At 39.5% G+C, this 27,505-nt stretch overlaps 1 protein-coding gene across 1 annotated transcript in view; it reads right to left on the bottom strand.

Annotated features, from left to right (window-relative positions):
- LOC122802338 (ras GTPase-activating protein 2-like) overlaps positions 1–26,846 on the bottom strand; it is a 384,535-nt gene extending 357,689 nt beyond the window's left edge. The window contains exons 1-2 of the mRNA XM_044071976.1: positions 26,760–26,846; positions 549–622 (exon numbers count right to left, since the gene is read on the bottom strand). Of these exons, the coding sequence (XP_043927911.1) occupies positions 549–622; positions 26,760–26,846 (161 nt within the window). The remainder of the gene's footprint in view (positions 1–548; positions 623–26,759) is intronic.
- Positions 26,847–27,505: the final 659 nt, after the last annotated feature.

The following is a 27,505-nucleotide window of genomic DNA, read 5'->3' as shown; positions in this document are numbered from 1 at the left end:
TGAACTAGTATACATTTCATCTGAACTGGTTTACTTCCCAGTGACTTCTGAAACTTTGTTCCAGTGATCACTGGGAGATTTCATTGTCAGAACTTTGTCACAAAGCAGTATTATCCCAGACACCCGCTGCTGATTTCCAAATGTTTTAAATGCACATCTCCTAATGGGTCCTAACAATTTGGCAACAAATCCCAAGCTGAAGAATGGTAAAGATATTTAATAAAAGGCAAAAAAAAAGTGGTAAAGTATAATTTTCATTTACAGATCTTGCAGCATAAATCAAATACACAACAGAAAATGTCTGTTTTGGGAACTTACCAAGAGGGTCAGACATACCACTTCACTTAACAGACTTTTGTAAATCACTTGTTGAGTGACAAAGAAATGTCATGGAAGAGGTGCTCAGTTTCAGCCTGGAGGACTCTCAAGATAAAAATCAAATGATTCTGATAAGGGTCACACTACATTATCAACATGCACACAGATGATTCAAGTCTTAAAATATTTTCCACTATCTTCTCTGGGACAAAGAATGCAGCAACACTTACCCTTCTTTAAGTATGAGAGATTCTTCTACACAGCTGGGTGCTCGACTTTCTGCAGAGGAAATTTCATCTAAAAACTACAGAGAACAAAACACAAAGATGAGAATTTCCTATATCAGTCATCAGTTATTCCACTCTCTATGCAAGTTGCTATTATTTATTGCCAAAAGCTTAATATTTTTTAATGATAAAATTATAATTGTATTATATCTGAGATAAAAACTAAATAATGTAATAACAGATTTGCATGGGTTGCTTACCATACATAACACCAGAACTTAATGTAATTTGGTGGCATTTCTGTATACATATACTGCAGCATTTGATGAGTCAAATACTATAGCAATAACCGACGACGTCGGTGTGGTATGCTGAAGATTTACCCATGGTTGGTGAAGCCCAAGTGATTAAATAAAGCCAACAGTGGGTAAATTTCAATATACCACAACCACGGAGTCTGTTATTACTATTATACAATAACATAATTTAAGAAAATCTTAAATTATGTCTTTTTTATAATGGCGCATCACTGTTCTTCTGTGGCTGGTGGTATACTGCTTCCTTGTGCTGATGTACTGTGCATGCGTACAGGACTTGCATTCCCATGCATACCCAGTACATCAACGTTTTGAGACAGAAGCAATGGAGAAAAAAAGGTCTCCATTGCTCCGTTTTTTTCTTTCTTTTTTTTTCTTAATTAAAAATAATTTAGGGCAGTTTAGGGGTAGGAGAGAGACAGCATGGAAGAAATACACGTGATATCAGGTACGTGTGTTTGCCTGATTTCCCTAGTATTTTGTCCAAGCTGCCTCTCTGGTATGTCCGGAGTCAGGGCTAAAGATTTTATTTTTTATTTTTTTAAGAAATAAAAATAAAATTTAAGCAATATACCAAAGGAAAGAAGTCTGGGTGACCGGACCCTTTTCCATTGTTATAATGTGGGATTTACAATGGGCATGCTTGGTTGGGCTGGCTAATCAGTGTGCTCGTTTTTGAATGCTAATGGCCAGTCATTGTATAATATGTATTTTACGACATGTCCTTCCTTATGTTTTTTGGGCTGATCATTTTATTAAACCATGCCCCTCCTTGATTTCCTATTCTGATGTTTGTCCAGGGGCGGCTCGTGCTATAGGACTGCAGGACTGGAGCCCCTCCACCTGTAAAATGGGTCCCCCCACCTGTAAAAATGACTTTAATATTGATTGGAAAACCTGCACACAAAATCAGCCAACTTCACACATTAACCTACATGGATTTTCACAAATGATCAACTTCCCAACCAGAATTAACAAACCCAATAATAAAGAGAGTATATTAGACTGGATACTCATAAACAATCACCAGCAAATGTATAAGGCTGGAACCCTTCCTGCAGATGTAAGTGACCACTCACTCACTTATATCATTAGGCATAAGACAACTACTCCTAATCCAACCACACTTAGAACAATCAGAACCAATAAAAATTTTAATCCTGACTATTTCCAAAGTGAACTTAGAGCATGTGATTGGACACCCATTAAACACCTCCCTCTAGATGAGGCAGTGAATTACTTTAATTCAAAACTTTTAACTATCCTAGACTATCATGCACCAAAGCGTACTATCAGAAATAAGTATAAGCCAGCCCCATGGCTTACTAAGGAAACCAGACAGAAAATCCTACTTAGAAACAAACTCTGGGCTCTATGGAGATCCACTAAGCAACCTGTAGACCAACTTAAATTTAAACAAATGACAAATGATACAAAAAAAGCCATTTTCTTGGACAAAAAAAACTTTTACTGTCATCTCCAGCAAAATAACCAAAGTAATCCACAAACATTCTGGGCCAGTATAAACAAACTTCTTCACCCTGGTCATTCCATCACACCACCCCCAACAGGAGCCAACCCCAAAGATCCCAAACAAACAGCTAACACTTTCAATACCTTCTTCACAGAGGCCATCCAATCGCTGGCCAATCAAATAACAACTCAGAATTCTAGTCACCCAAATTCTGTAACAAATTCACTCCCTATATTCCACTGGCAACCAGTCCCAACTCACCTTATCTGTAATCTTCAAAAACTAAAACCATCAATCCCATCAGCCGATAACCTACCAGCAGAATATCTCCAAAAAGCTGCCAAAGCTATAGCCTACCCAATATCAATCCTGATAAATAGAACCTTACAAGAGGGAAATATTCCTATCATCTGGAAAATCTCACACATCATCCCCCTACACAAAGGTGGCAATTCTAACGAATACTCCAACTACCGTCCAATAGCATTACGGTCTCCTTTAGCTAAAATAATGGAAAGATGTATCCATAAACAACTACTTGATCACTTACTGCAAAATAATCTACTAGCAAATTGCCAACATGGCTTCAGACCATTTCATAGTACTACCACTGCTCTTCTATCCTTCTCTGAGAGTATCAATCATAACAAAAATAATAACACCCTTGCCTCAGCACTCTTTATTGACCTTTCCACAGCTTTTGACATGGTCAACCATCAGTTACTTATAAATGTACTAAGATCTCTTTCCCTAGATTCACTGGTTATTCAATGGTTCCAATCGTACCTTAACAACAGACAACAAGCAGTGCTTTGGGACAATAACCTATCTTTACATCTCCCCATTACACTAGGAGTCCCTCAGGGCTCAATTCTAGGTCCCCTCCTATTCTCAATCTATATAAATGATCTTCATCTAGTAATTACTCAAGCTACCTGTATTCAGTATGCAAATGATTCTACAATCATCTGCTCAGCTAAATCTTCATCTGAACTACAGTCCTTAACCCAGAGAATGTTTACTGTAGTAGAAAATTGGTTTTTACAACGCTGCCTCCTCCTGAACCCCAAAAAGACTAAACTATTGCTCTTCACACCCACCCGCAAGTCCAGACCAATAAACTTCTCAGTCCTATCCAATAACGGAACCATTATATCTCCAGACCTAACCACTAAACTTCTAGGTTTAACAATAGACAACAACCTTACCTATGAAACTCACATTAACAATACTATAAAAACCATAAACAGGAAACTGGGCTCTCTGTACAGGATAAAACCATTCCTTACTCCACAAGCCAGAACTTCTATTGCCCTTACCCATTTAATCTCCACACTCCTCTATGCTTCATCCATATATACAAATCTGACTAAAAACAACCTCAACAAACTGTCAAACTCTTATAATAACATAGCTAGATTTGCCACAGCCTCCTCTTTCAGAACACACCATTGTCATAATCTGAAACATCTAGGCTGGTATGAGCTACTAAACCAAATCCATTATAACCAACTTATCATTGCCCACAAAACCTTCTTCCAACCAACTAAAACGCCAATACTATCAAACCTTTCATCCCATATAAAAACCTGAATAACAACGCTCATCCAAAAAATTACTAGTATATACTATCAAACCTTTCATCCCATATAAAAACCTGAATAACTTAACGCTCATCCAAAAAATTACTAGTATCTACAAGTATATCTAACAATATCTCTGGTAACTCGCTGTTCTGTAATGCTGTTGGAAAATACTGGAACCAACTTTCAAATGAACTTACATCTATGTCCTCTTTAACACTATTTAAACAAAAATTGAAACTTTACCTCAAAACACACTGGTTATGCCCCTGTACAAACCCAGACTAATCTAAAATGGCATTGCTATCATCAGCTCTGCTGACCTAGTTTCTTTTTTTGCCTTCCTTGAGAATAGAGCTACTAGCACATTTATATAATGTTCTGTAACAATTTTTGTACTCAACAATTGAAATGTAATAATCTGTTATTACTTTTGTACATACATTTATATGTTTACCATTTTATGTTTATGCCTATGTTTTATTAATCTTTTCCAGTGGAGCTTATCTCCCCGGGCCTCTGCTGAAAATGGACATGTATCCAGTTAGACTAGCCCGGTCAACAAATGTAAAATAAAAATAAATAAATAAATAAATTAAATACATTCCCCCCACCGTAGAACATATTAAAATAAAAAATTCTCTGACTCCGCGCATGCGTGCTTAGTTCCAGACTGCTGTGTTAGGCAGACCAGAACTCCAAGCATGCATGCTCAGGCATTCCGAGCTCCAGACTGCTCTGTTAGGCAGTCTGGATAGGGAAGGTAGGAAACTCTGCCCTTCCAGCCCAGAGGTCTGTGCAATGATGACCACACAAACCGGAAGGTCACCGGACGGCATCATCTGCAGGCTGGACCAACAGCAGGAGGCTCCAGCCTCCTCACATCTCGCGGGAGACCCAATGGCATGCGCGGGCCATTATGGAGGACCGATCGGGCTGCAGGATCGCTGGGCCATTATGGAGGACCGATCGAGCTGCAGGATCGCTACGGAGGATGTAGCTGAGTACAGAGACAGGTAGGGTGTTTATGAAGGTGTGTGCGGTGTGGGTCTGTGTGTGCGTGTGCGTGTGTGTGTGTGTGTACCGTGTACCTTGGGCCCAAGTGACAAGAGCCTGAATTCCCTACCCACCACCATTTGTAAAACATTTGCAGATTTTTGCCTCATATTTCTTCTGTTCCTCATAAAATCTGTGGTTTCTGTATTTTTGTTACTTTACTTAACACAGCCAGTAGTGCGCATTGGTGCAGTGGTAGCAGTGTTGCCTGACAGCTAAGGGTTGTCTGGTTTGATTCTTAGCTGGAGTGCCTTCTGTGTGGAGTCTGCATGTCCTCCCTGTGTTTATGTAGGTTTGCTCTGGTGTCCTCAGTGGGTATTTGTCCCTATTGTTTGGACTGTATTCCCCCATTATTGGCTTTGTCCAGGTTTTTTGTGCCAAGGTTGAGAGCTATGGTGATAACTGAACTCACTGAATATGTTTCGGGGCTGTATTCCCCCATTATTGGCTTTGTTTAGGTGTTTTGTGCTAAGATGTTGACAGCTATGGTGAGAACTGAATTCACTAAATGGTAGCCATTTAAGTTTCAGTCTTCCTTTCTTTCATAAAAATAGATGATTTGGCATAGTGGTATGTTGCTCTGGCTGTTTTGCATAGGGTCCTGGGTTCAATACTTGGCAGTGAAATGTACGGTGGTAACACAGCATTTTATTCTAGCAACTTTCCAACATTATACAAGCAATGTTTAAAATGTGTCCCTGGTTTTTGGGCTTTTGTCCCCGTCCCCCCCAAATAAATTTTGGCTTTTTCCATATTTCTTGTGCTGCAAAGTTCAGAGATACAGCTGAGTCTCGAGTAGATTTTACAAGGAGCTGAGAACTGCAGAGGAACAAAAGTTTAGTGCTGCTTATGCCAAGTCTGCTTATATTGTAAATAGCACAACATGTAGTGTACTTGCTTTTGATGCAGAAGGCTGTGGGTTCTACTCCCACAGTAGGTAGATCCTTTGCTGATACTGTACTCTGTTGTAAAGGGGATAGATGCTGCAGTCCTCTTTGGTGAAGATACCTAGTAACTATGAACTTGTTATCACTTTGCCATCTATTCCCTATTGTGATATTACTAGCATTATCATTTTTCTAATGCAACATAGGCAATTTATTCCTCAAGGGCAACAGGCACTTTATTTGTAGATCAAACAATGACATATAAAGTTGTTTGCTAGCAGTAACCTCTTCATTAGTTAATAGATTTCTTTAATGTGGAATTATTTAGATGACTTTTACTTCTTCAGAGATCGTGCATATTTACTGATACTGGTGAACTGTAGAAGTTTGAGTAGACTTTTATGATTGAAATGTTCTGAATTGGGCAGTTTTGTCATTACTGGTGCATGCATTTTGTTTCATTGTTTACTGGAAAAATGTTCAAAACAATAAATTTAAAATATCCTCTAACAACTGTACTGCATTGTATAAGGAATATAATGTAATACAGTCAGGAAGGTGTATCAGAGTATGTGTATGTTTCGTGTTCAAGGGGCCTATGATTTGAAAACAGCCCAAAATTAATCTGCCACTGGCAAAATGTATTTTCTTTGAATGTGGGTTTCAACGCTGTTTCAATGAATGTGAGTTTCAAGGGCAGAGAAGTTTTAATTTTTTTTATTTTTTATTTTACATTTGTTAACCGGGCTAGTCTAGCTGGATACATGTCCATTTTCAGTAGAGGCCCGGGGAGAAAAGCTCCACACATAATTCAATACAAAGAGACATATTAATAAAAAATTTAAGCACAATAAGAACATACATTTAGTAATAAGAACAACAAAAACCTAGGGCACTTACAAACGTTTTACTAGGTAGTAGAAGCATAATTGCAAAAATTGTACTAGGTCAGTAGAAGTGAACATTAAAAAGCTAAAGATTAGCTATTAGTTTTCAATAATCTGTCAAAGAGAAAGAGGTAAAGCAGGAGATGTAAAGGAATTAATGTAGCAATACAAGAGAGGGAAAGAGAGAGAAACAGTAGTCAAGTAAGGAGACGAGGTAGGAAGATGGAAGAGAGGGTGGTGGAGAGAAAAGGAGGAGTGAGTCAGAGCATAAGAGGAGAGCAACAGGGCAAGAAAAAAGAAATAGTATGTATAGGTATTAATCAATGAATAAAGTTATAGTTGAGTAGGGGGAGTGCAGAAGGTTAGTCAGGAGTCCTGCAGGAACAAAGCCAGTGATTTTGGAAGTACTGCTTGATTTTTTGTTTGAAGAGTGGTAAGGAGGAGGTTAGAGTGATATCAGTGGGTAGCAGATTCCATGTCCTACCTACAGTATTAGTGAACAGAGAGTCACCAGCTAAGTTATGGGATTTTACAGATTTGGTCATAAGTTTAGAAGAAGATCGAAGGGAGGTATGATTGTTATAAGGGATTAAAAGTCGAGAAAGTATTGGGGTGTTATCTGGTTGGTAAAGTATCTTGTGGGCAATAGTAAGTTGTGAGATCATAAGACAGTTTTGAAGCTCTAGCCAGCCTAGGAGTTTTAGGTTATGACAGTGATGTGTTCTGAAAGGGTTACTGGTGGCAAAGCGCGCAATGCTATTGTAACAAGTTGCTAGTTTATTTAGGTTAGCCTTCTTAAGGTTACTGAAAATAGGTGAGGCGTAAAAGAGAGTAGATATCAGATGGGAGTGGGCGATAGTAGCTCTGGTGGAAGGTGTAAGAAATGGTTTAATACGGTAAAGAGAACCTATTTTTTTGTTAACTGTTTTAATGATGTTATTGATGTGTTGATCAAAAGTGAGATTGTTATCAATGGTTATTCCTAGCAGTTTAGTTGTTATGTCAGGAGCAATGACAGTGGTGTCATTAGACAAGATGTTGAAGTTTAAAGGGGAGGTTCGAGTGGTAGGAGTGAAAAGGAGAAGTTTAGTTTTTTTAGCATTGAGGAGAAGGTATCGTCTAGTAAACCAAGTTTCTACAGTGTTGAAGGTAGTTTGAGTTAGAGAGAGTAACTCTGAAGAGGTAGATGCTGAACAAATAATAGTGGAGTCGTCAGCATATTGGATGCAGGTAGCTTGAGGGATTACAGTGTTAAGATCGTTTATGTAAAGGGAGAAGAGAAGTGGCCCAAGAATGGAGCCCTGTGGGACTCCAATAGAAACAGGCAATAAGGAAGAGATATGATTGTCCCAAAGAACGGCTTGTTGTCTGTTACTTAGATAAGAACTAAACCATTTTATAGCCAGGTTATCAAATGACAGGGATTCAAGGATGTAAATAAGGGAAGAGTGGTTCACCATGTCAAAAGCCAAAATGCCAAGTCTATTTTCATTGTGACACTGAATTGCTTTGTTTAGCAGATATCTATTAGGGTTTATGCTGTAAAATATAAAATAAAACTTTCAAATGAAATCCATATCATCGCAGAAGTAAAGCAGTATGCACATTACAGTGTTTATGGCAAATGGGGCGAAATAACCAAGGAATGGGACATTGGAATGGCTGCAGGGGGGACGCTCCATTCGACCATGATTTTGTGAGGGGGAGAAGGGCAGCAAATTCAGACAGCCCGGGCTGAACTATACCTCTCAACTGTCCAGAATTTTGCAGAATGAATAGATTTTTGCTTCTTATTTTTGGTTTGTTCCTCATAAAATTTGTGGTTTTCTGCCAAATCATTTAGGAATGAAGTCACTAAATAATGGCAAACATTGAGTTTCAGACATCATAACCTTCAGAAAAATGCATGCTAAAGCAAGACCTGTTATTCTATCAACTGTACTTTTAGTACTGTTTGTATGTTCCCCCAATATATTTGGCCTTATCCAGATTTCCTGTATTAAGAGGTTGAAAGGTACGTGCAAATAAATCGCTTTATAGAATTAGGAATATCCAAACCTCTCAATTGTCTCCAATTTTGGCTCAAAATGTTGCTCTCCCCCTAATAATCCCTCTGCAAAATGGCAATTTTGGAAGAAAATGTGGAGGGTTTACCATTATAAATAACTGTAATGATCAGAGTGATAGATTACTTTTATTTCAGAAATGCATGTAGATGCTCTTATTTTGTCAGCTGCTCAAGTTAACAGTACTAATTTTAAAAAGGTGTCTCTTCTTTGACAGGTTCCCAGCTGTATTGTGTGGCAATTTTATATTTTTGCATAATATATTTGGTCTGTTTTTCATAAAATTGTGGTTTTCTGGCAAATTAGTAGCAAATCATTAAAGATTGAAGTTAGAAAATAATGACAGACATTTGAGTTTCAGATTTCATACCCTTCAAAAATTCATACTAATGCAAGACCTACTACTATTCTATTATCTTTCTAAGTTTATAAGAGCAATATTTAAAAATTGTCTTTTTTTTGGGCCTGTGCCCTACTTCTATGTATGGCTTTGTCCAGATTTCTTGCTCTGAGGTTGAGAGGTATGAGTGTCAGAGCCATCACCGTCATCCAGAGACATTTCAAACTGTGACCTACTTGTTGCACTCCAATCCCCACTGTAGTGGCTCTGGATGTGTCCAAGCAAGGCAAGGAGCAGTTATGCAGTGTAAGTGTACAGAGTATTCCCCCATCCAAGGTAGACCACGAGTATGACCATGGCTTTTCATCTGTCCTTGATTTTGCAGAATGTTACGGTTTTCCGTCATATTTTTATACTGTTGATTTATGCTTCTTATTATTCAGAAAATGCATGCTGTTGCAGTGCCCTGTTGCTCTGTATTAAAGTAGCAATGCTATAATGACCATCAGGTAAGCTTGTTGGAGATTGTAAGATGCAAGTAAGCTTTAATAAGCATACTGTTAAAGAATTACCAACACTGAAAGCCTTTTCATTGTTGCCATGCAGAGAATAATTACATAACTAGATAATGTATAAGCCTTAGGTATTGAAATGCATATGACAGTATTTGTAATAAAGGACAAGATTACAGTATTTTCAGAAGCTCATTACATTTGTTGGAGACTTGCAGTTATCTCTGCAGGCTTTACCCGTAAACTAAACAGAATGCCAATCTATCATGTGTGATCCATAACTTGTGCAGTAATCCTTTAAGCAATTTATCTTGAGCTTGTTTCTTGTTCGCTGTTCATTTTTTACTTTGATCATGTGTTCTCCATGAAACAAGTAGATAGTTGTCAGGCAGCAGGTCTTTTTTGGATAAGAAACATTTTTACAAGTGGGGGTATCACAGAGATTGCTACTTTCAGCATGTTACTTGGTAATTTTATAAAGCTGAATATAAATTATAATTAGAACTGCAGTGCAAGGAGAAGTGGTTTGAGCTGAGTGCTGCTTGTTTTTTTTTTATACTTGATTTTGACTGGCATTCCAGTAATGCATTTAAAAAGCAATTTATTTTTTCATGCCTCACAACCTTTGTGTTTCCATCTAGATATTAAGTAAGTTGTCATGTAGCCAATGCATCGAAATATTTTTTTCTTCTACACTTCATTTTGTCTTGATTGGACTCTCGTAATGACGGTTTGGCACCCAGGGCAGCGTATTTAATTAAAGTTCCAGTTATTGTGATTTTGAGCATAGCCCCACCCCTTTCTAGTTGGTCACACCCCTTCCCATTGGCCCCACCCATTCAGCTGTCTCCTGCAACCCCCCTTTAATTTGAAGTCACCAGCTGCCACTGTTTGCCTTGGGGTAATGGTGCTGTGTGTCCATAAACTTTAGCGGGAAACCTTTGCACATGCGCAGTTGTGCTCTCATTAAAGTCTATGGATGTAACTCGCTTTTCTTCTGCTGATATCATTGAGGTTAAAGTACTCTGTTTTTCCTCAGTGATGTCAGTGCACGGAAAATAAACAGTTGCTTTATAAGCATTTTTCCAGGTGTAGAAAAAGTTTCCTGATGGGGGAAAAGTACTGTTTGGCAATGTATGCACCACATCCCTTAATGCAAAAGCAAGTGTACAAATGTCAGCAAGTCATTTTAAGGCAAGTTGTACTCTGTCTAGTAAGTTATAATATACAGGTTTGCTCTCTTCATAAACATGGTCTTTTTTTAACAAGAAACATTTTTATTAAATTATCACTTATTACACAGGCAATCATACATTTATATAAATAAAAATGAACCATACTGACATTTTCAGTTGTAAATGTTATACATCACTTATAATCTATCCAGTCAGTCAAACATTACACAGCTCATTCAATTCCTGCCTTCGCTTAAACCTTATTCCTCCTCCAAAACATTATTCTTCATGTGTTGTTCCCATAATTCCCGTTTTTATCTATGTAATTTGCTCCTACCCTTTTCTAAAGATCTTACTTCCAGTTGTTTTATCTCTATTACTGTATTCACGTGCAGTTGGTTTAGACTTTGATTTCCATTTTCTAGTAATTGCTTTTTTTGAAGGCACCAGAATTAAACTCAGCAAGGCCGATGTCTAGGCAATTCCAAGTCTGTATCATAGCACAAATTTCCTTAGTTACAACAATTTTCTCCCCCAGTATTTCTGTTAGTCTACAGGGAATTTTTAAAGTCGGCCAAACTCAATACACTTCCAAAAATATGTTCCCAATAGTCTTTCTTCCCCATCACACCACCACCATCTGCAATCTACCTGAGGAAAAAATTATTTGGAGTCTGCTAACACTTCCAAGCAAATACCCTAAATCCTATAGACATTATTGCATACATCCTGCCCCTATTATTTCTGTGAATTGCTTATCAAATCTCTCTCCTCAATCCTTTTTAACCTACTCTGATTGATTCCCATAGTTATCATCCAATATTGTATATGGTCTACTAATAATTCTTTTTTTAAAAGCAGCTTCGATTTTACTAAAAACTCTGCCAGTGCTGGTCTTTCACATAGGATTGTCCTACTTCTTTCTCTTTGTCTGTACACTGATATCAATCCTTGATAGGAAAGACAATCTCTATCTTGCAGTCCAAATGAATTCTTCGCCTCTTCCCATTTTATTACCTTTCCCTCCCAGATTATTTGCTCTCAATACCTTGGTTCCTTTGCCAGTTTTCTCCAGCAAATTCCATCCCCCTCTTGCCTATTCTCTGTACCCCTAATAACAGACATACCTACATATACTGTTAGAATACTTTATGAATGCAATATTCTGTACAGTTATTACTATTCTCCTTAAAGATCCCCAATCCAAAATCTGTTTCTTGAGTCCCCCCACCCCCTTTCATCGTCATCTCTTTTCACTTGAATTACAGCTTTCTGCTTGTGCTGTGTAGGTCTGAAATAACCCTTCAAATCTGGTAATTCAAAACTACCTTGTTCTATTGGATTGATCAACTTATCCCACATGACTCTTGCCCTCTTCCAGTCCCAGATAAAATCCTTCCACTCTATTAATTGCTAACCACAGCTTTTCCTCTGGTTGATAAAAATATGCCTGACCTGTTAAAAAAATGAAAGGGAATAAATACATTTTCACTGCTCATCTCTTGCTATCTTCCAATTTCTCATTTTTTGTATTATCTTTTGTGAAGTCTCTTCCCACATATCCTTAGCTGCCATAACAGAATCATTTGATCATGGCCCCATAAATATGGGTATTGCTGAACCAATTTTTGTGTGGGTATATAGTTTAGAGCTATTGCCTTTGTTTTACCCTCATTAATTTTGTTTCCTGAGAAGACTTGAAAGTGTCTCAGAATGTTTTGCAACACTGAAAAATCCTTTTCTGGTTTGATCAGGTATAAAATTTCATCATCTACAAGTAACACCAACTTTTCTTGACTACCACATCAATTATATCCTTGAATTTCTGAGTCTCTTATTTTATTTGCCAATGATTCTAACTATAATACACATAACAAAGGAGAAAGAGAACAATCCTGCCTGGTTACTCTGCTCAACCAGAACTTATCAAAGAGGAATTCCCCTCACTTTAATTTTCGCCTCCGATTCCTCATATAACCTCCTACTCAACCTTGTAATTTTATCAAGGAATGCAAATGCTTCCATTGCCCTCCTCAAAAAATCCCTATTTATTCTGTCGAATGCTTTCTCTGCAACAAGACCCACCAACAACAGTGACATTTTCTTACATTGTACATCCTATGAATCATCATTGTTCTATTAATGCTGTCAAATGTTTGCCTCCCCTCCACAAAACCACAATGATCCACATCTATCAATTTTGGCATTACCTTTGCCATTCCTTACGGCATTATAGACATGAACACTTTATAATCATGGTTTAGTACTGAAATGGACCTGCATGAAGCTGGATCTTTACCCTCTTTAGGTATTACATCTGCCATCACTTTCTTCCAGAATGTTGGTACTTCCCCTCCTTTTAAAATACTGTTAAACAAAACCTTCCAGATCTTTATCACTTTCTTCCCTCCTAGCTTCCAAACTTCCACAGGAATACCATCCATTCCTGGGGACTTCCCTGTAGATTGGTTATACATCACCATTTTTATTTCATCTCCTCTTATCCTGTTAGTAGGTGAGCTTAATCTTCTTTGGCATATTTAATTCTTCCATAAACATTTCCATTTGTACTTTTTCTTAAGTTCCACATTTCTCTGCTTTATAAAGATTTTCATAACATTTCCGTAATATTTCTAATACCTCTACAGCGTCGCTGGCTACCTTCTCCCTTTCACAAACCACGGTCTTTGACCTTTTTTCCATGCACTACTACCTCTTTTATAATGATGTCATATCTCTTGCACCATCATCAATCCTATCATTTACATTTTTATATTTATTCATTTGGTAACTTTACTGGTTAAAGCCAAAACACTAGCACAACTGTGCAATGCAAACACTTATACAGGACAATATATACAGCTGCATTGTTTTCATTTGTAGTACAGTACAGTTTTATGTACAACTTACAACAAGGCTAAACACACTACAGTAGAAGGTTAATACAGAGCTAATAAGATATGCATAGAAGACGGTGTCTGTGTGTTTCAAAATAAGTTCAAATTAATGAAAAAGAAGTTATGTACTTACCATAACGTTCCATGTTTGTAGTCCGTCTCGCCTATATTCTTGCTGGATGGGTTCGGAGCCGATATTTGGCTCCAACTCGGCCGATACTAAAGCTCGAGAGCTTTTACTGGCTCAAGGCTAGCCCCTATATCCCATGGTGCCTCATGGCTATTCCCCAGATCTAGCTTGCAAGAAAGTAATAAATACCTATCAGGTAATAATAATATAAAAGAAGCTGTATAAATACAGCAAAGGATTAGAAACATAATCCATTCCAGGTGGACAATAAAGAGGAAAGTCAGGCAGCCCCAAAAAGAGGTCCACTAGATCCCCCAGAAACAAGAAGGGGGTTGGAGGGAGGGAGGGACGCAAGAATATAGGCGAGATGGACTACAAACAAGGAATGTTATGGTAAGTACATAACTTCTTTATGCTATGTAGTCCTATCTCGCCGTAACTCTTGCTGGATGGGACAGCGTCCCTAGCACCTTTATCCCAGGTGGCTCAAGTGAAGAGACTCTTCAGCACAGTGGACCCAAAGGATGACCTGTCCCAGGAGGCCAAATCCAATTTGTAATGAGTGACAAATGTATGTGGTCTTGCCCAAGTAGCTACTGCACAAATAGTATCAATTGGAAGCCTAGCTCTAAAGGCACATGAAGTAGCTACAGCCCTAGTAGAGTGACCTTTAGCTTTTAACGGTAATGGTCTACCAGCTTGTTGATAAGCAAAGGATATACAATCCTAAAGCCATTTTGAAAGAGTAATTTTTGAAACAGGTAAGCCTTTCCTTTTGTCAGAAAAGGAACCGAAAAGTTGATCAGATTTCCTGAATTCTTTGGTCCTATGTATATAGAATCTCAGTATCCTGTGGACATCTAGCTGGTGAAGTCTATACTCTGATTTATTAGAGTGGTTTGGAAAAAACACAGGTAGCTCAATGGCAGTATTCAGGTTGTGTTCTGAGCACCTCATTTTTGCAGCAACGAGATGATCTCTGATGTTGCACGGTGGATATAAGGAAGGGTTTGTCCTGAGAGAGTCTCTATCCTTGTGAAAGATAATGTAAGGAGGTCGAATAGTTAGGGCTTGAAGTTCCGAGACTCTCCTAGCCAATGTTGTACCTACCAAGAACAAGGTTTTCCATGATAACAATTTTAAGTCTGACGACGAGGATGGTTCAAAAGGTGCAGACATCAAAGATGAGAGGACTAAATATAAGTCCCAGGGTTCTAATGGTTGTTTTATTGGGGGGCCTAAGAAGAACTCCTTTTAAGAAGGTTTTACTGAGGGAGTGTTGCATGATTGGATTTCCCATGAAACCAAAATGGAAATTGGAAATGGCAGCTAACTGAACTCTAACTGTAGCGGCTGCCACTCCTTCATGAAAAATTGTTGTTAGGAAGGATAAAATGGATTCTAAAGGAGCTGTATATTGGATCTAAGCCCCGATTCATAGCCCAAAGGGAAAACCTTTTCCATTTGCTAGAATATAGTTTCTGAGTGGAAGGTTTATGGGATGAAATTAAGATGTGTTTGACCGCTGGGGATAAGGGAATGCACCTGGCTATACGTGGAATTGGAGCAGCCATGCTGTCAATTTGAGGGTGTGGATGGAGGGGTGGAACTGTCCCGATTGATGAATCAGGAGATCTGGAGATGGGTCCAGAATCCATGGTTCCTCCAAAAGGTAGGGCCACAGGAAAGGAAACCAAACTTGTTGAGGCCAGTAAGGAGCAATGAGGATCAAGGAACTCCTCAACTGTCTTGCTTTCTGCATTACTTTGGGTATGAGTGGAAAGGGAGGAAAGGCATAGAGAACTCCCGGGGGCCAATTGTGAACTACAGCATCCCTGGGTGACATCTCCGGATGGGGAATGAGGGCAAAGTAGCTGCTGCATTTGGTGTTCAGGTGAGTGGCAAACAGATCTCAACAAGGCTGGCCTCATTTGTGAAAGATCTCTTTCGCAACCATTGGAGTCAGGGACCACTCGTGAGGCATCAGAATTGCTCGGCTGAGTTTGTGCGCTATTACATTGGATTTCCCAGGGACATGCGTTGCTATCAGGACGCGGTGAGTATCCATCGCCCATTTCTAAACTCTTAAGGCCTCTCTGCAAAGCGGGTAAGACTTGGTTCCTCCTTGTTTGTTTATATACCACATGACAAACATGTTGTCTGACTGAATCGCAATCGTTCCAGTGGGTAGGGAGCTGTGAAGTGCTTGCAACGCATATAGCACCGCTCTCATCTCCAGAACATTGATGTGCAAGTGGTTCTCGTGGTTTTCCCAAGTACCTTGGACTGTCTTTCCCAGATAATGCCCCCCCACCCTATCTGGGAAGCGTCCATGGTCAAAACCACTTTCTCTTGGGGAGGAACAAGTGGACAACCTATGACAAGTTGTTTCGTGTGTAACCACCATGTCAGATCCATTTTTCATGCATTTGTTATTAATATCTGGTGAGACAATGGAAGGTCTTGCATCGACCATTGTGCAAACAGCATCCATTGGAGAATCCTCATATGTAGGTGAGCAAGAGGAACTAATAAGATGGTGGAAGTCATAGTCCCTAGGACTTGAAGGACTACTCTTGCTTGGACTCTGTTTAATAAGGATCTGATCTGACTGCGTAGAGATTCCACTCTTTCCTGACATGGTGGTTGTGTCTATTTCTGAGCCTAGATATACAATATGCTGCGAGGGAGATAAGACTGACTTTTGCAAGTTGACAGTGATGCCTAGGCTGGCGCACAAGGATAGAGTCTCATCCCCAGTCCTTATGAGTTGATGCTTGGTGGTAGCAGTGAGGAACCAGTCGTCTAGGTATGGAAATGCCTGGAATCCTTGACGTCTCTGGTGAGCCGTTACCACTGCCATACATTTGGAAAACACTCTGGAAAATGGCTGGCTCCCAGCCGGAAGCATAAGTGTCTCCTGAAGCACCTGTCCATTTTGATGTGGTAGTACGCATCCTGGAGATCGCTTGAGCACATCCAATTGTCTTTCCCGATAAAAGGAAATATCGACTGCAGAGTGACCATTCGGAACTTGATTTTCTTACATGCTTCTTCAGCCTGCTGAGATCTAGAATTGATCTCCAGTCCCCTGTCTTTTTATGAACTAAAAAGAATTGAGAGTAAGTTCCGGATCCTATTTGCTCTGCGGGGACTTCTTGGATGACTCTTTTTTGCAGCAACGTGATGACCTCTGAAGTTGCACGATCTAGTTGGATGGGTGGTACGTCTGGAAGAGACCGGTTTGTTGGGGATTCAGAAATAAAGGGAATCAGATAACCTCTGGATATTATTGTGTGTACCAACGATCTTGAGTGATAGTTAGGCGCTTAGGTACAGCGATATACGACCCCTGACTGCCTCCAGAGACGGACAGTCAGGCAACCCTTCAGGGTCGATGGAAGGGACGATCAGAGAAAGCTTCTCCGTCTCCCTGATGTTGCGTGCCTCCTCTGGAGCGAGGGTGGTGTCTTCCATTATATCCTTCCCCTCTACCCCTGGGGGAGGGTTGACCTTGTGCCTGAGGAAAACCTTTTTGGGATTTGCGGAACCACATTTTCCCTCCTTTATTACCCTTGGGATAGGGTCTGGATGGGAGAGAGAAATGGACTCCAATGGCAGATAAGGTTTTCCCTTTCTTCTCGCACCTAGTCAAAGTCTCTTTCACTTGGGGTCCAAAAAGAGATGAACCATCGAAGGGAACGTTAGTGAAGGAAGACTTAAGGGATTCCGTAAAATTACAAAGATGCATCCATGAATGTCTCCTGAGGGATATTCCTGTTACGGCTGTCTTGCTCGCTCCATCTGCCACATATGAGATCAGCCTCATGGAGGAGGTAGCTATGGAAGTAAGGGTGGAGAGCTGCAGGGAAACCTTGTCCATGGAACCCGGAGCTACTGAACCCTGGATGGAATCTCCTAACTCTTTCAGGCGATCCTTCTGAAGATGAGTGAAATGAGTCAGATAATTCAGCGATCTTAGTGTAAAGGGGGCTGAAGAAAAAGTACACTTCCCGTACCTATCCATCGTCCTGGACTCCTTGTTAGGAGGATGGATATTAGAAGACATCTCAGATAATTCCTTCTTGGTGGCTGCTGCTACCACCATAGCATCAACTGAAACTCCCTTGCTAAGGAAAGGGTTGTCCCCAGGTGCTGTCATAAATTTGTTTGGCCTCCTCGGGACGGCTTCCACTGAATCTGGAGAGGTCCATGCTTTCCGCGAAATGACCCAAAAAGTTGGTCATACGGCGGTGTCACCAAGAGGTGGAAGGTCGGGAGCCAAACGCCTCGAGATGCACTGATTCATCCTCAGTAGGGGTAGAGGTCTTCCAATCATCTCTCTGTCTAAGGATTTCTAGGATGTCAGTGAAGGAGACATCCTCAAACGGAGATCTAGGGGGAGCCTTCTGATTCCTCTAAATCAGTGTCTGATGTGAGAGACTCAGGGGAGTCGACATGTTTCCTCTTACATAACCTCTTCCGAGGGCGCTCTGCAGTGGGATAACCAGGGGAGGTCTCTGAAGAGGGGGCGCCTCCAATGGGGGCTACTTGGGCCTCTGGGTCTCTACGCTGTGGGGGTGGCAGGGGGGGAAGAGGTTGCTGCCTGCTTATGGTGGGACACAGGTTCCAAAGGAATGGCTTTGGCAGAGGATAAAGCCTTCTCTATAGCTTTGAAAGCCCCCCCCCCGCTCCGAAGAAGACCTCTGCTCCAAGGGGACAGATGGTAGACTCCTAGCAAGAAGGCATGGCTCTGAAGCAGAAGTGGGAGACGAGCTGAGTCGAGCCGGGGCTCCGAGAGGGTGGGTCGGTTCCGAAGAGAACCCAGGGTGACTGTCCCCCTTGGAATTGACAAAACAGCATCGGCTCCAGAACCCTCGGCTCCAGACTGAGCCATCGAGGATATAGTAATTGGCTCCAAGGAAACAGGCCGAATCCCCAGAGCCGAAGGGACGAAGACAGAGGAACCTGATGTAATAGGCTCAGACAGCGAAGCAGTGGGAGGAGGAACAGTGATCGGTACGGGGGATGGCTCCGAGACCTTTGGGTCTAGAGGGGTCAATTTTCTAGCCAGAGCTGGATCCAAAAGCAACCTCTTCACCACCCTCTCAATGTCCTCATCTGATAGGTTCATGGAGGATCTGGTGGAGACTGAAGGAGACCTCCTTCTCTCCAAAATAGGAGATCTCAAATTAGGAGATACAGTCTCGATGTCGGGCAAAATCTTCGGTACCATAGACCGTCTCGGAACTGATGGAATGGACTGCACCAAAGATCAAGCAGAGTCGGAAAAGGAACTCATTGGTTCAGACGCTAGACTTTTTGGTCAGCTCCGAAGTCGGGGCTGATGATTTTCTCTAAGAAGATTTTGGAGTTGCCTGACCAAGTTCCAGTTGTTCCTGGAAGGAACTGGTCATGAGACCCCTTGTCAATAAGTTTTCTCTTCCTTTCCTTCAACACTCTTGTACTAAAAGCGTGACAGAAGCTGCAGGGTTCCTGTAAATGGGCTTAGCCCAGACAATAAACGCAACTGGTGTGGCTGTCTGTAAGAGACATTTTCTGCACACACCTGTCGCATTATTTGAAGGCCGAAGGGTGATGATCCTTGTCTTTATCTTTAGACATTGTTAAACACTAAAATAAAAGTATAAGGAAGAAGGTTTTTTTTTTTTTTAATAACAGTCACACACACAGGGAGGAAAGGCCCTCTAACTTATACGGGCACTACGGCCCTCTAATTTAAATGGGCCGTACAGTCCTAAGGGGGGGAATAGGGGTTGAAAACTTTCAAAAACAGTTGACACTACAGAAGAAACTATTAAGATATATAAAAGATAGAAAAAGGTGGTAGAAAAGGACTAAAGTAAAAAATAGTTTTACTTGGCCAACGAGCCAGTAAGACACAACCTCGAAGCTTTCGTGGCAAACGAGATCTGGGGAATTGCCGTGAGGCACCATGGGATAGGGGCTAGCCTCGAGCCAGTAAAAGCTCTCGAGCTTTAGTATCGGCTGAGTCGGAGCCGAATATCAGCTCTGAACTCATCCAGCAGGAATTACGGAAAGACAGGACTACATAACTTCAGAGGTTTAACCTGCAGAAGCAAGATGATGTTGGAGTTTAGGGACTGGCAGCCCTTCATATTTATGTAGCTCTACTCATCTTGACCAGGTGGGGCCTTAATAGCAGCATAGGTACAATCCATGGCACCTGTAATTTTAGGGAAGCATGCAGTATCGTAGAACACATGCACAGTGCTGGTTCTATCCACAACTGTCCTTGGAAACCAAGTATGCTCCTCCACATGTTATAGCAATGTTGACAAACTGGTTCAATATTCAAGATACAAAAGTTTATGTACCTAGTATGTCTCTTAGAAGACAATGCAAGGTCCCTGTAGCAAAGCCAGTAAATCCTACATATAACATTGTGTCTATAGGAATGTGTATAGCACATATACTCTGATTCCATGTCTATGTGGCACAGATCAAATAAGTTATGTACTGTAGCCCAGTCCACTCTGAAGTGAACAATTATCTGCTGAACTGACAGATACTGATACAGGAGTGGTTGTCTGTACTGTCTTCATTGGCTGTGGTGGTCACAACACGCAGCACTGTCAGCACTAGTTACTAGAGTAGTACCAACACATGCTGTACAGCTACTGTTAATGTGCTATCATTACTTCCTTCACATGCTCCACAAATTGTGGCACTGAAAATGAGTGAGCCAGGGAGTGCAGCACCACTATTTTATATGCCTCTGAATTGCTCCACCATATTGGCCTAATGCATTCATGCTTTCTGTGCTGCTCATCTTCATAGGTTTTCTCATTTACATATCATTATGTGTTCACTTGTGTATCTATCAATTAGTTTCATCCTTGAGTTGTAACAGGCTACAATGGAAATATGGCTGCATTTGCTGAGCTTTTGTTGCACTCGGAAGATAACCTGATGATTTTGAGAAATCTATTGATAGATGTTTGACGAAGAACTGCAGAATGTGGAGACATTTTACTGCATGTGGCAGCATTCTTATGCCATGACTCTCCAATAGCAAGTAAGGGCACTCGACACCCAAACTTCAGTTTCATCAATTTTATTTCTCATACTTCAAGGGTTGAAGTGACAGAGTTAACCCCTTGCTTACCTGTGGCAAGTAATTAGTAACATGCTCAGAGAAGGTAGGTTATGGAGTGAGCTGTTTAAAACTGAGTTAAGACTGATGTCTGCAGTGATTAAAGTTTTAGGATGCAGAAATACAGTAAACTATTTTCTAATCCTTTTGGGGAGTAGTAAAGTACAGGCATCAGTTTTAGTCTAACACACAGTGCTATGTGTTTAGAAGAATTCTGAAGAGTACAGCTGTAGATATAAGGTTGTGGGTTTCAACAGTTATTGGATCTTAAAGATAACTGGAGTGGTTACTATTGGTAGGTGATGGTTTTATGAAAATGCAAGCATTAATTCCTAAATGCGTGATGTACAAGCTGATTAAGGTTACAACAGCAGTGCCTATGGGAGGTAGGAGAATGGTGTTAGTTAAGCTTCAACCACCGCCACACTAGCCTGCTTAAATATACCTTCTAACCCTAACCCTATAAACTGTGAAGCTTTTCTACTGCTCACTTGAGATTTTCTTTACTTTAATATATACTTATATGCATTCTCTTTACACTTTTAATTTTAATGATGTCTATATTGGTTTGTTGAAAGAAATTCTTATCTATGTACACACTAACACACACACATACACACACACACACACACACATATATATATATATATATATATATATATATAATATATATATAGACATATAGAGACATATATATATATATATATATATATATATATATATATACACAAAAGAACCAACACTTTTCAAGGAAGAAAGTAAACACATACATAAAACGAACTTCCACAGCTAAGGAATAAACAATGACCTTTTTTAGAATAAAAATAAAAACAAAGTTGACAAATACTGGAACCGGTAAATTGAGCATGCTTTCATTCTTTAATGTACAAGAACTTCATCAGAAAATGAATCCAGAGTAGTGTAGGACATAATATAGTTTGAAAATGAAATAAAAGGTAGAGATAACCAATGGGATCAGTGTCTTATAGGTGACATCATAGTGACAAGAATAGGCAGTCTTGAATAAACATAATGACAAGAATATGCAGTCATGAATAAATACAATGCTTATATGAGGCATAATTCTGTGCGCTATATATGTTAAGAAACAAACAAGTTATATGAAGCACATCACTGTAGGTTATAACAGTCAGCTAGCCCACTTTAAGGCACATTTAAAATTAATACTGTCATTTAGTCCTGGAAAATGATCAGCTCCTAGAAGGAGCTGCCATTTAAGTTCCCAGTACTCCAGTAATGTTGCATAGTCCCCAAAAAACAAATCTACTTGTTCCAGTACAAAAAATAAAAATTTTCCAAAATGCATACAAATCTCCGAATGTCTAGCTAAAGCATTACGTGGGTCCAGCGCTCTGATTGCATTGTAGTGTTCCTTAATCCTATCAGAAAGTTTTCTGCTTGCTTTTCCCACATAAAAAGAGTGACAAGAATGGCATACTGCTGCATATACTAAGTCAGTACATTTACAGTCAAAATGCTGCTTGAAAGTCACATTGAACTGGTTATGCTGGAAAATGTAATGAGATCCCTGCAAAATATAAAACTCAGTTCCCACGAATTACCATGTTGATGGGAACCCATTGAACACTGAAGGGGCCAAAAGAGATCTGGGCACCCAGGTTGACAGCCACCTCACCTTTGACCACCACATTGCCACTGTGATCAGAAAGTCCTTCTACATGACACATCTTATAACCAAAGGTGTTGCATCCAGGAAGAAAGGAGTCATCATCCCTCTCTACTAATCCCTCAGACCAGACACCTACAACAGCTGCAGAGGTCACAAAAGTACCTCACAAAAAAGATCCTAGGCCTTAAACACATGTCCTATACGGGCAGACTCAAGAAACTTCAGCTGTTCTCAGTCTCTTGTCATCTACTTAGAGGTGATCTCTGCTTGACTTACAAAGCCATGTCTGACCCAGCCCTACTTGAAATGCTACACCTAAAGAAATCCCAATCCCCCACGTCACATGCTCCAGAGATCACAACCTCATTACCACAATTAACAGAACATGGTGGAGGGACAGGTTAATTTCCCAAAGACTGCCCATACTCTGGAATAAGCTTCCCATTCATGTCAAGCAGAGCACCTCACTGGCCCTCTTCAAGAGAAATCTTGCCGAGTGGATGAGTAACAGAAATTTCACCCCATGGATCACTCCACTTGCCCTACTGGATAGGGGCACAGTGAGCTAACATCGGGTGGCAGAGTGCCTGAGCAATTTTTTTGGGCTAGGCTTGTAAAGGCTCCAGGGCCATTAGCTTAGTACACACTTATGAACCTTATAACATACACATTTCTCACATGTGAACATATCAGGTGGGTCCCTTGTGTTCTTTATATGATCAATTAAAAAAGAAGAATCCCTATTTTCCAGTGCATTTCTGACTGTCTTAGTACATTTGTATGAAAACAAAGGGGTATCTCCTAGGAGAGAAACCAGATTCCTTGAGCTAGTAACAATATTCCAATTGCGTGAAATGACTTCACGAATGCTTCTCATGTCTCTGCAAATAGGTATGGGGAAACAGAGTTCTGTCTTGTGAGTTAGAAGAACTGCATTGTCTAGTATTAAATCCAAACCTAATGTTGTTGTTTGTCTTTCGGCTTTTCCCGGTTAGGGGTCGCCACAGTGGAACTCTGGTCCGCTAATGATTGGCAATTTTTTTTTATGGTGTCGAGTTGCCAGCCCGACACCCAACCTTCAATGAAGGCATGCCCATTCAATGATGGGTTTAAATTTTAGGTATCTGTCTCTGCTGACTTCATCATCCACTGATTGTATGAGGGCTGCAGGGTAGTGTTTTTGCAGAAATAATGAGCGTAACTGTAACATTTCTTGCAGAAAAAGTGAGTCGGCACTTACTGGTCTAGACAACCTGATGAATTGTCCCCTTAACACATTCTGTTTCATGTAAAAAGGGTGCTGGCTTGTAAAGTCAAGGTAATTATTTCTGTATGTGTCCTTCCTGTGAAATGTTTGAAGTAACATATTTATTAAGTAAATCCATGGAAATAGTAGTGTCCAAAAATGAAACAGAACTTCCGTGACCAGATTTGACAAAACTATGAAATGTAATGCTGTCCTCCATTTCTTTTAAGAAAGCATCCAATGCTGCATGAGGTCCAGTCCATACAAAAAAAAAAAATATCATCAATATAACGGTAGTAAAGTAAAGTATGCTTAAAACCAGGTAAATGAACTAGAGTTTCACTTTCCCACATAGATAACACTAAGTTAGCATATGATGGGGCCATAGCAACTCCCTTAATTTGTTGATGCACCTTGTTATTAAAATGGAAAAAGTTATTACACAAAACAGTTTCAATCAAGGCTGTCAGTAGCATAATAGTAGTCTGTCTCAACTGTGTGTGTGTAAACAAGTATTTTTTCACCAGTTCTTGTCCCTCTGTATGAGGAATGTTAGTGTATAGAGACACTACATCAAGGGTTACAAAAATACAATTATTAACATTAAGTTTTGCCTTATGAATTTCATTTAAAAAATGCCATGAGTCTCTAGTGTAGAACGGAGTCTGTTGTACTATTGGGTTCAAAATGCTGTCAAGGTATTCTGAAATCCTCTCTGTCTTTGTGCGTTTATTAGATATAATTAATCTGAACGGTGGATGCTGTTCATTTTTATGCACTTTGCTTCATTTGTTTCAGCTGGCAACTTTTTACCGATTAATGATCAACCTGTTTTTAACACTTTACTTAACTCTAATGCTTCTTTAACAGCTGCACAAAATGTTCTTATGCTTGAAAGTAACACTGCTACTGTTGCTAATGGTGACACACAATGTAGCCACTGATCGTGTTGCAAATAATGTTCTTATTTCTACTGTTGCTAATGGTAATACACTTAATGTAGCAACTGATCATGTTGCAAATAATGTTCCTATGTCTATTCGAAACACTCAATGTTGCAAACAACGAAACCCTGACTGCTGCAAATAGTTATACTGTTGCAAACAATGAAGCTCTGGCTGTTGCGAATAATTATGTTGCTAGTAATGACATTCTAAATGTTACAAATAATACACCTGCTATGTAGAAAATAATGACACTCTACTACTTTCAAATGCAAAGAAAGCTTTCCTTAATACCACTGCCAATGAGGTTTTTAACCTTACTAAAAGAGTTTTTACTGCTGATCATATCTCACTGCTTAACAAGGGGTTTACTTTCATACCAGCTCAAAGAGCTTCTGTTTCTAATGTTTTAGTTGATCTATGCCTGTATGTCAGGAAATTGAACTTAAAATGTTTTTTCGCTGATAAAGAAAGTAGCCGAGATATTGATGTTTCACAGTCTTCACTAAGCACAGACACTAGTACTACACACATGAAATGCCAATGTTTGTTTAACCCTGTGCTAGATAGTACTTTACACACCTTCCTTAATGTTTGTGAGAGTGACATTAGACATGTATGTAACCAAGACAGTCAGGCTAAATGATTTAATTTGAACAGGAATGAAATGTCTGCACTTTGGACACTGTCTAATGATGTCCCTCAGAATAATGCGTGCTGACAAGGAAATTGGTATAGTTCTAATGGAACAAATTGATTATGTTCAAAAGATAGAAACAGATTTGCTAGACAGTACATATTATAGAATTGTTTCACTTGACTTTGTACAACAACAGTTTTTTAAAATAGATACATTGCTGAAAGCATTTGAGAGAGATCAGTTTTTAACCTTAGAAGAATTACATTGTTTACAAGTTCCTCATCCTAATTTAGGTAAATGCTTTGGTATACCCTAAACTTAAGTATATAAAAATGAACAGCATTCACCGTTCAGATTAATTATATCTAATAAACGCACAAAGACGGAGAGAATTTCAGAATACCTTGACAGCATTTTGAACCCAATAGTACAACAGACTCCGTTCTACACTAGAGACTCATGGCATTTTTTGAATGAAATTCATAAGGCAAAACTTAATGTTAATAATTGTATTTTTGTAACCCTTGGTGTAGGGTCTCTATACACTAACATTCCTCATTAAAGAGGGACAAGAACTGGTGAAAAAAATACTTGTTTACACACACACAGTTGGGACAGACTACTATTATGCTACTGACACAGCCTTGATTGAAACTGTTTTGTGTAATAACTTTCTCCATTTTAATAACAAGGTGTATCAACAAATTAAGGGAGTTGCTATGGGGACGAAAATGGCCCCAGCATATGCTAACTTAGTGTTATCTATGTGGGAAAGTGAAACTGCAGTTAATTTACCTGGTTTTAAGCATACTTTACTACCGTTACACTGATGATATTTTTTTTTTTGTATGGAGTGGACCTCATGCAGCATTGGATGCTTTCTTAAAAGAAATGGAGGACAGCATTAAATTTTTTAGTTTTGTCAAATCTGGTCACGGAAGTTCTGTTTCATTTTTGGACACTACTGTTTCCATGGATTTACTTAACTGTGTTACTTCGAACATTCATAGGAAGGACACATACAGAAATAATTATCTTGACTTCACAAGCTATCACCCCTTTTACATGAAACAGAATGTGTTAAGGGGACAATTCATCAGGTTGTCTAGACTAGTAAGTGATGACTCACTTTTTCTGCAATAAATGTTACATTTACACTCATTTCTGCAAAAGCACTACCCTGCAGCCCTCATACAATCAGTGGCTGATGAAGTTAGCAGAGACAGATACCTAAAATTTAAACCTATCATCAGGTTTGGAATTAATACTACACAACGCAGTTCTTCTAACTCACAAGACAGAACTCTCAGTTTCCCCATACCAATTTGCAGAGACATGAGAAGCATTCGTGAAGTCATTTCACGCAACTGGAATATTGTTACTAGCTCAAGGAATCTGGTTTCTTTCCTAGGAGATACCCCTTTGTTTTCATACAAAAGTAGTATGCAGTTACTGAGGTTCCTCCAATTTAAGCGAAAGTGACACCGCCAATGTTCATTAATCCCCCCTTAAGACCAATAGTTTCAGCAGAAGGAACAAAAATTACCCCGTTAGCTAAATATGTAGATAATAAAGCTAAACACATATGGATGAATAATGAAATTATTTTAAAAGATTTGTGGGATTTTTTAAGGGAACTCACATCAAATACATACAAAGAAGAAATAATTTTTGTTACAATAGATGTCATGGATCTCTTTTCTAGCATACCGCACAAGGAAGGTATGGAGTTATTTGAAGAAAGTATATATTTTGATGAAAAATTGTCTCAAGAAGAAAAAGTGACTACGGTGACCCTAATGGATTCCATTTTAAAACATAATTATTTAATGTTCAATGGAGAATACTATAAACAGATATCAGGGGTTTCGATGGGGGCAGCATGTTCCCCCACCTTCGCTAATATTGTGCTTGGTAAGTGGGAAGAGAGATATATAGTTAATTCGGACTTTAGACAATATTGGTCACTTTATCATAGATTTTTGGATGATATAGTGATATTTTGGATAGGAAGTGA

Source organism: Protopterus annectens, chromosome 5.part0 (genome assembly GCF_019279795.1).
Source record: "Protopterus annectens isolate FY-2018-M chromosome 5.part0, PAN1.0, whole genome shotgun sequence".
Taxonomy (NCBI): domain Eukaryota; kingdom Metazoa; phylum Chordata; order Ceratodontiformes; family Protopteridae; genus Protopterus; species Protopterus annectens.
This window is presented reverse-complemented; position numbering and strand designations above follow the sequence as displayed.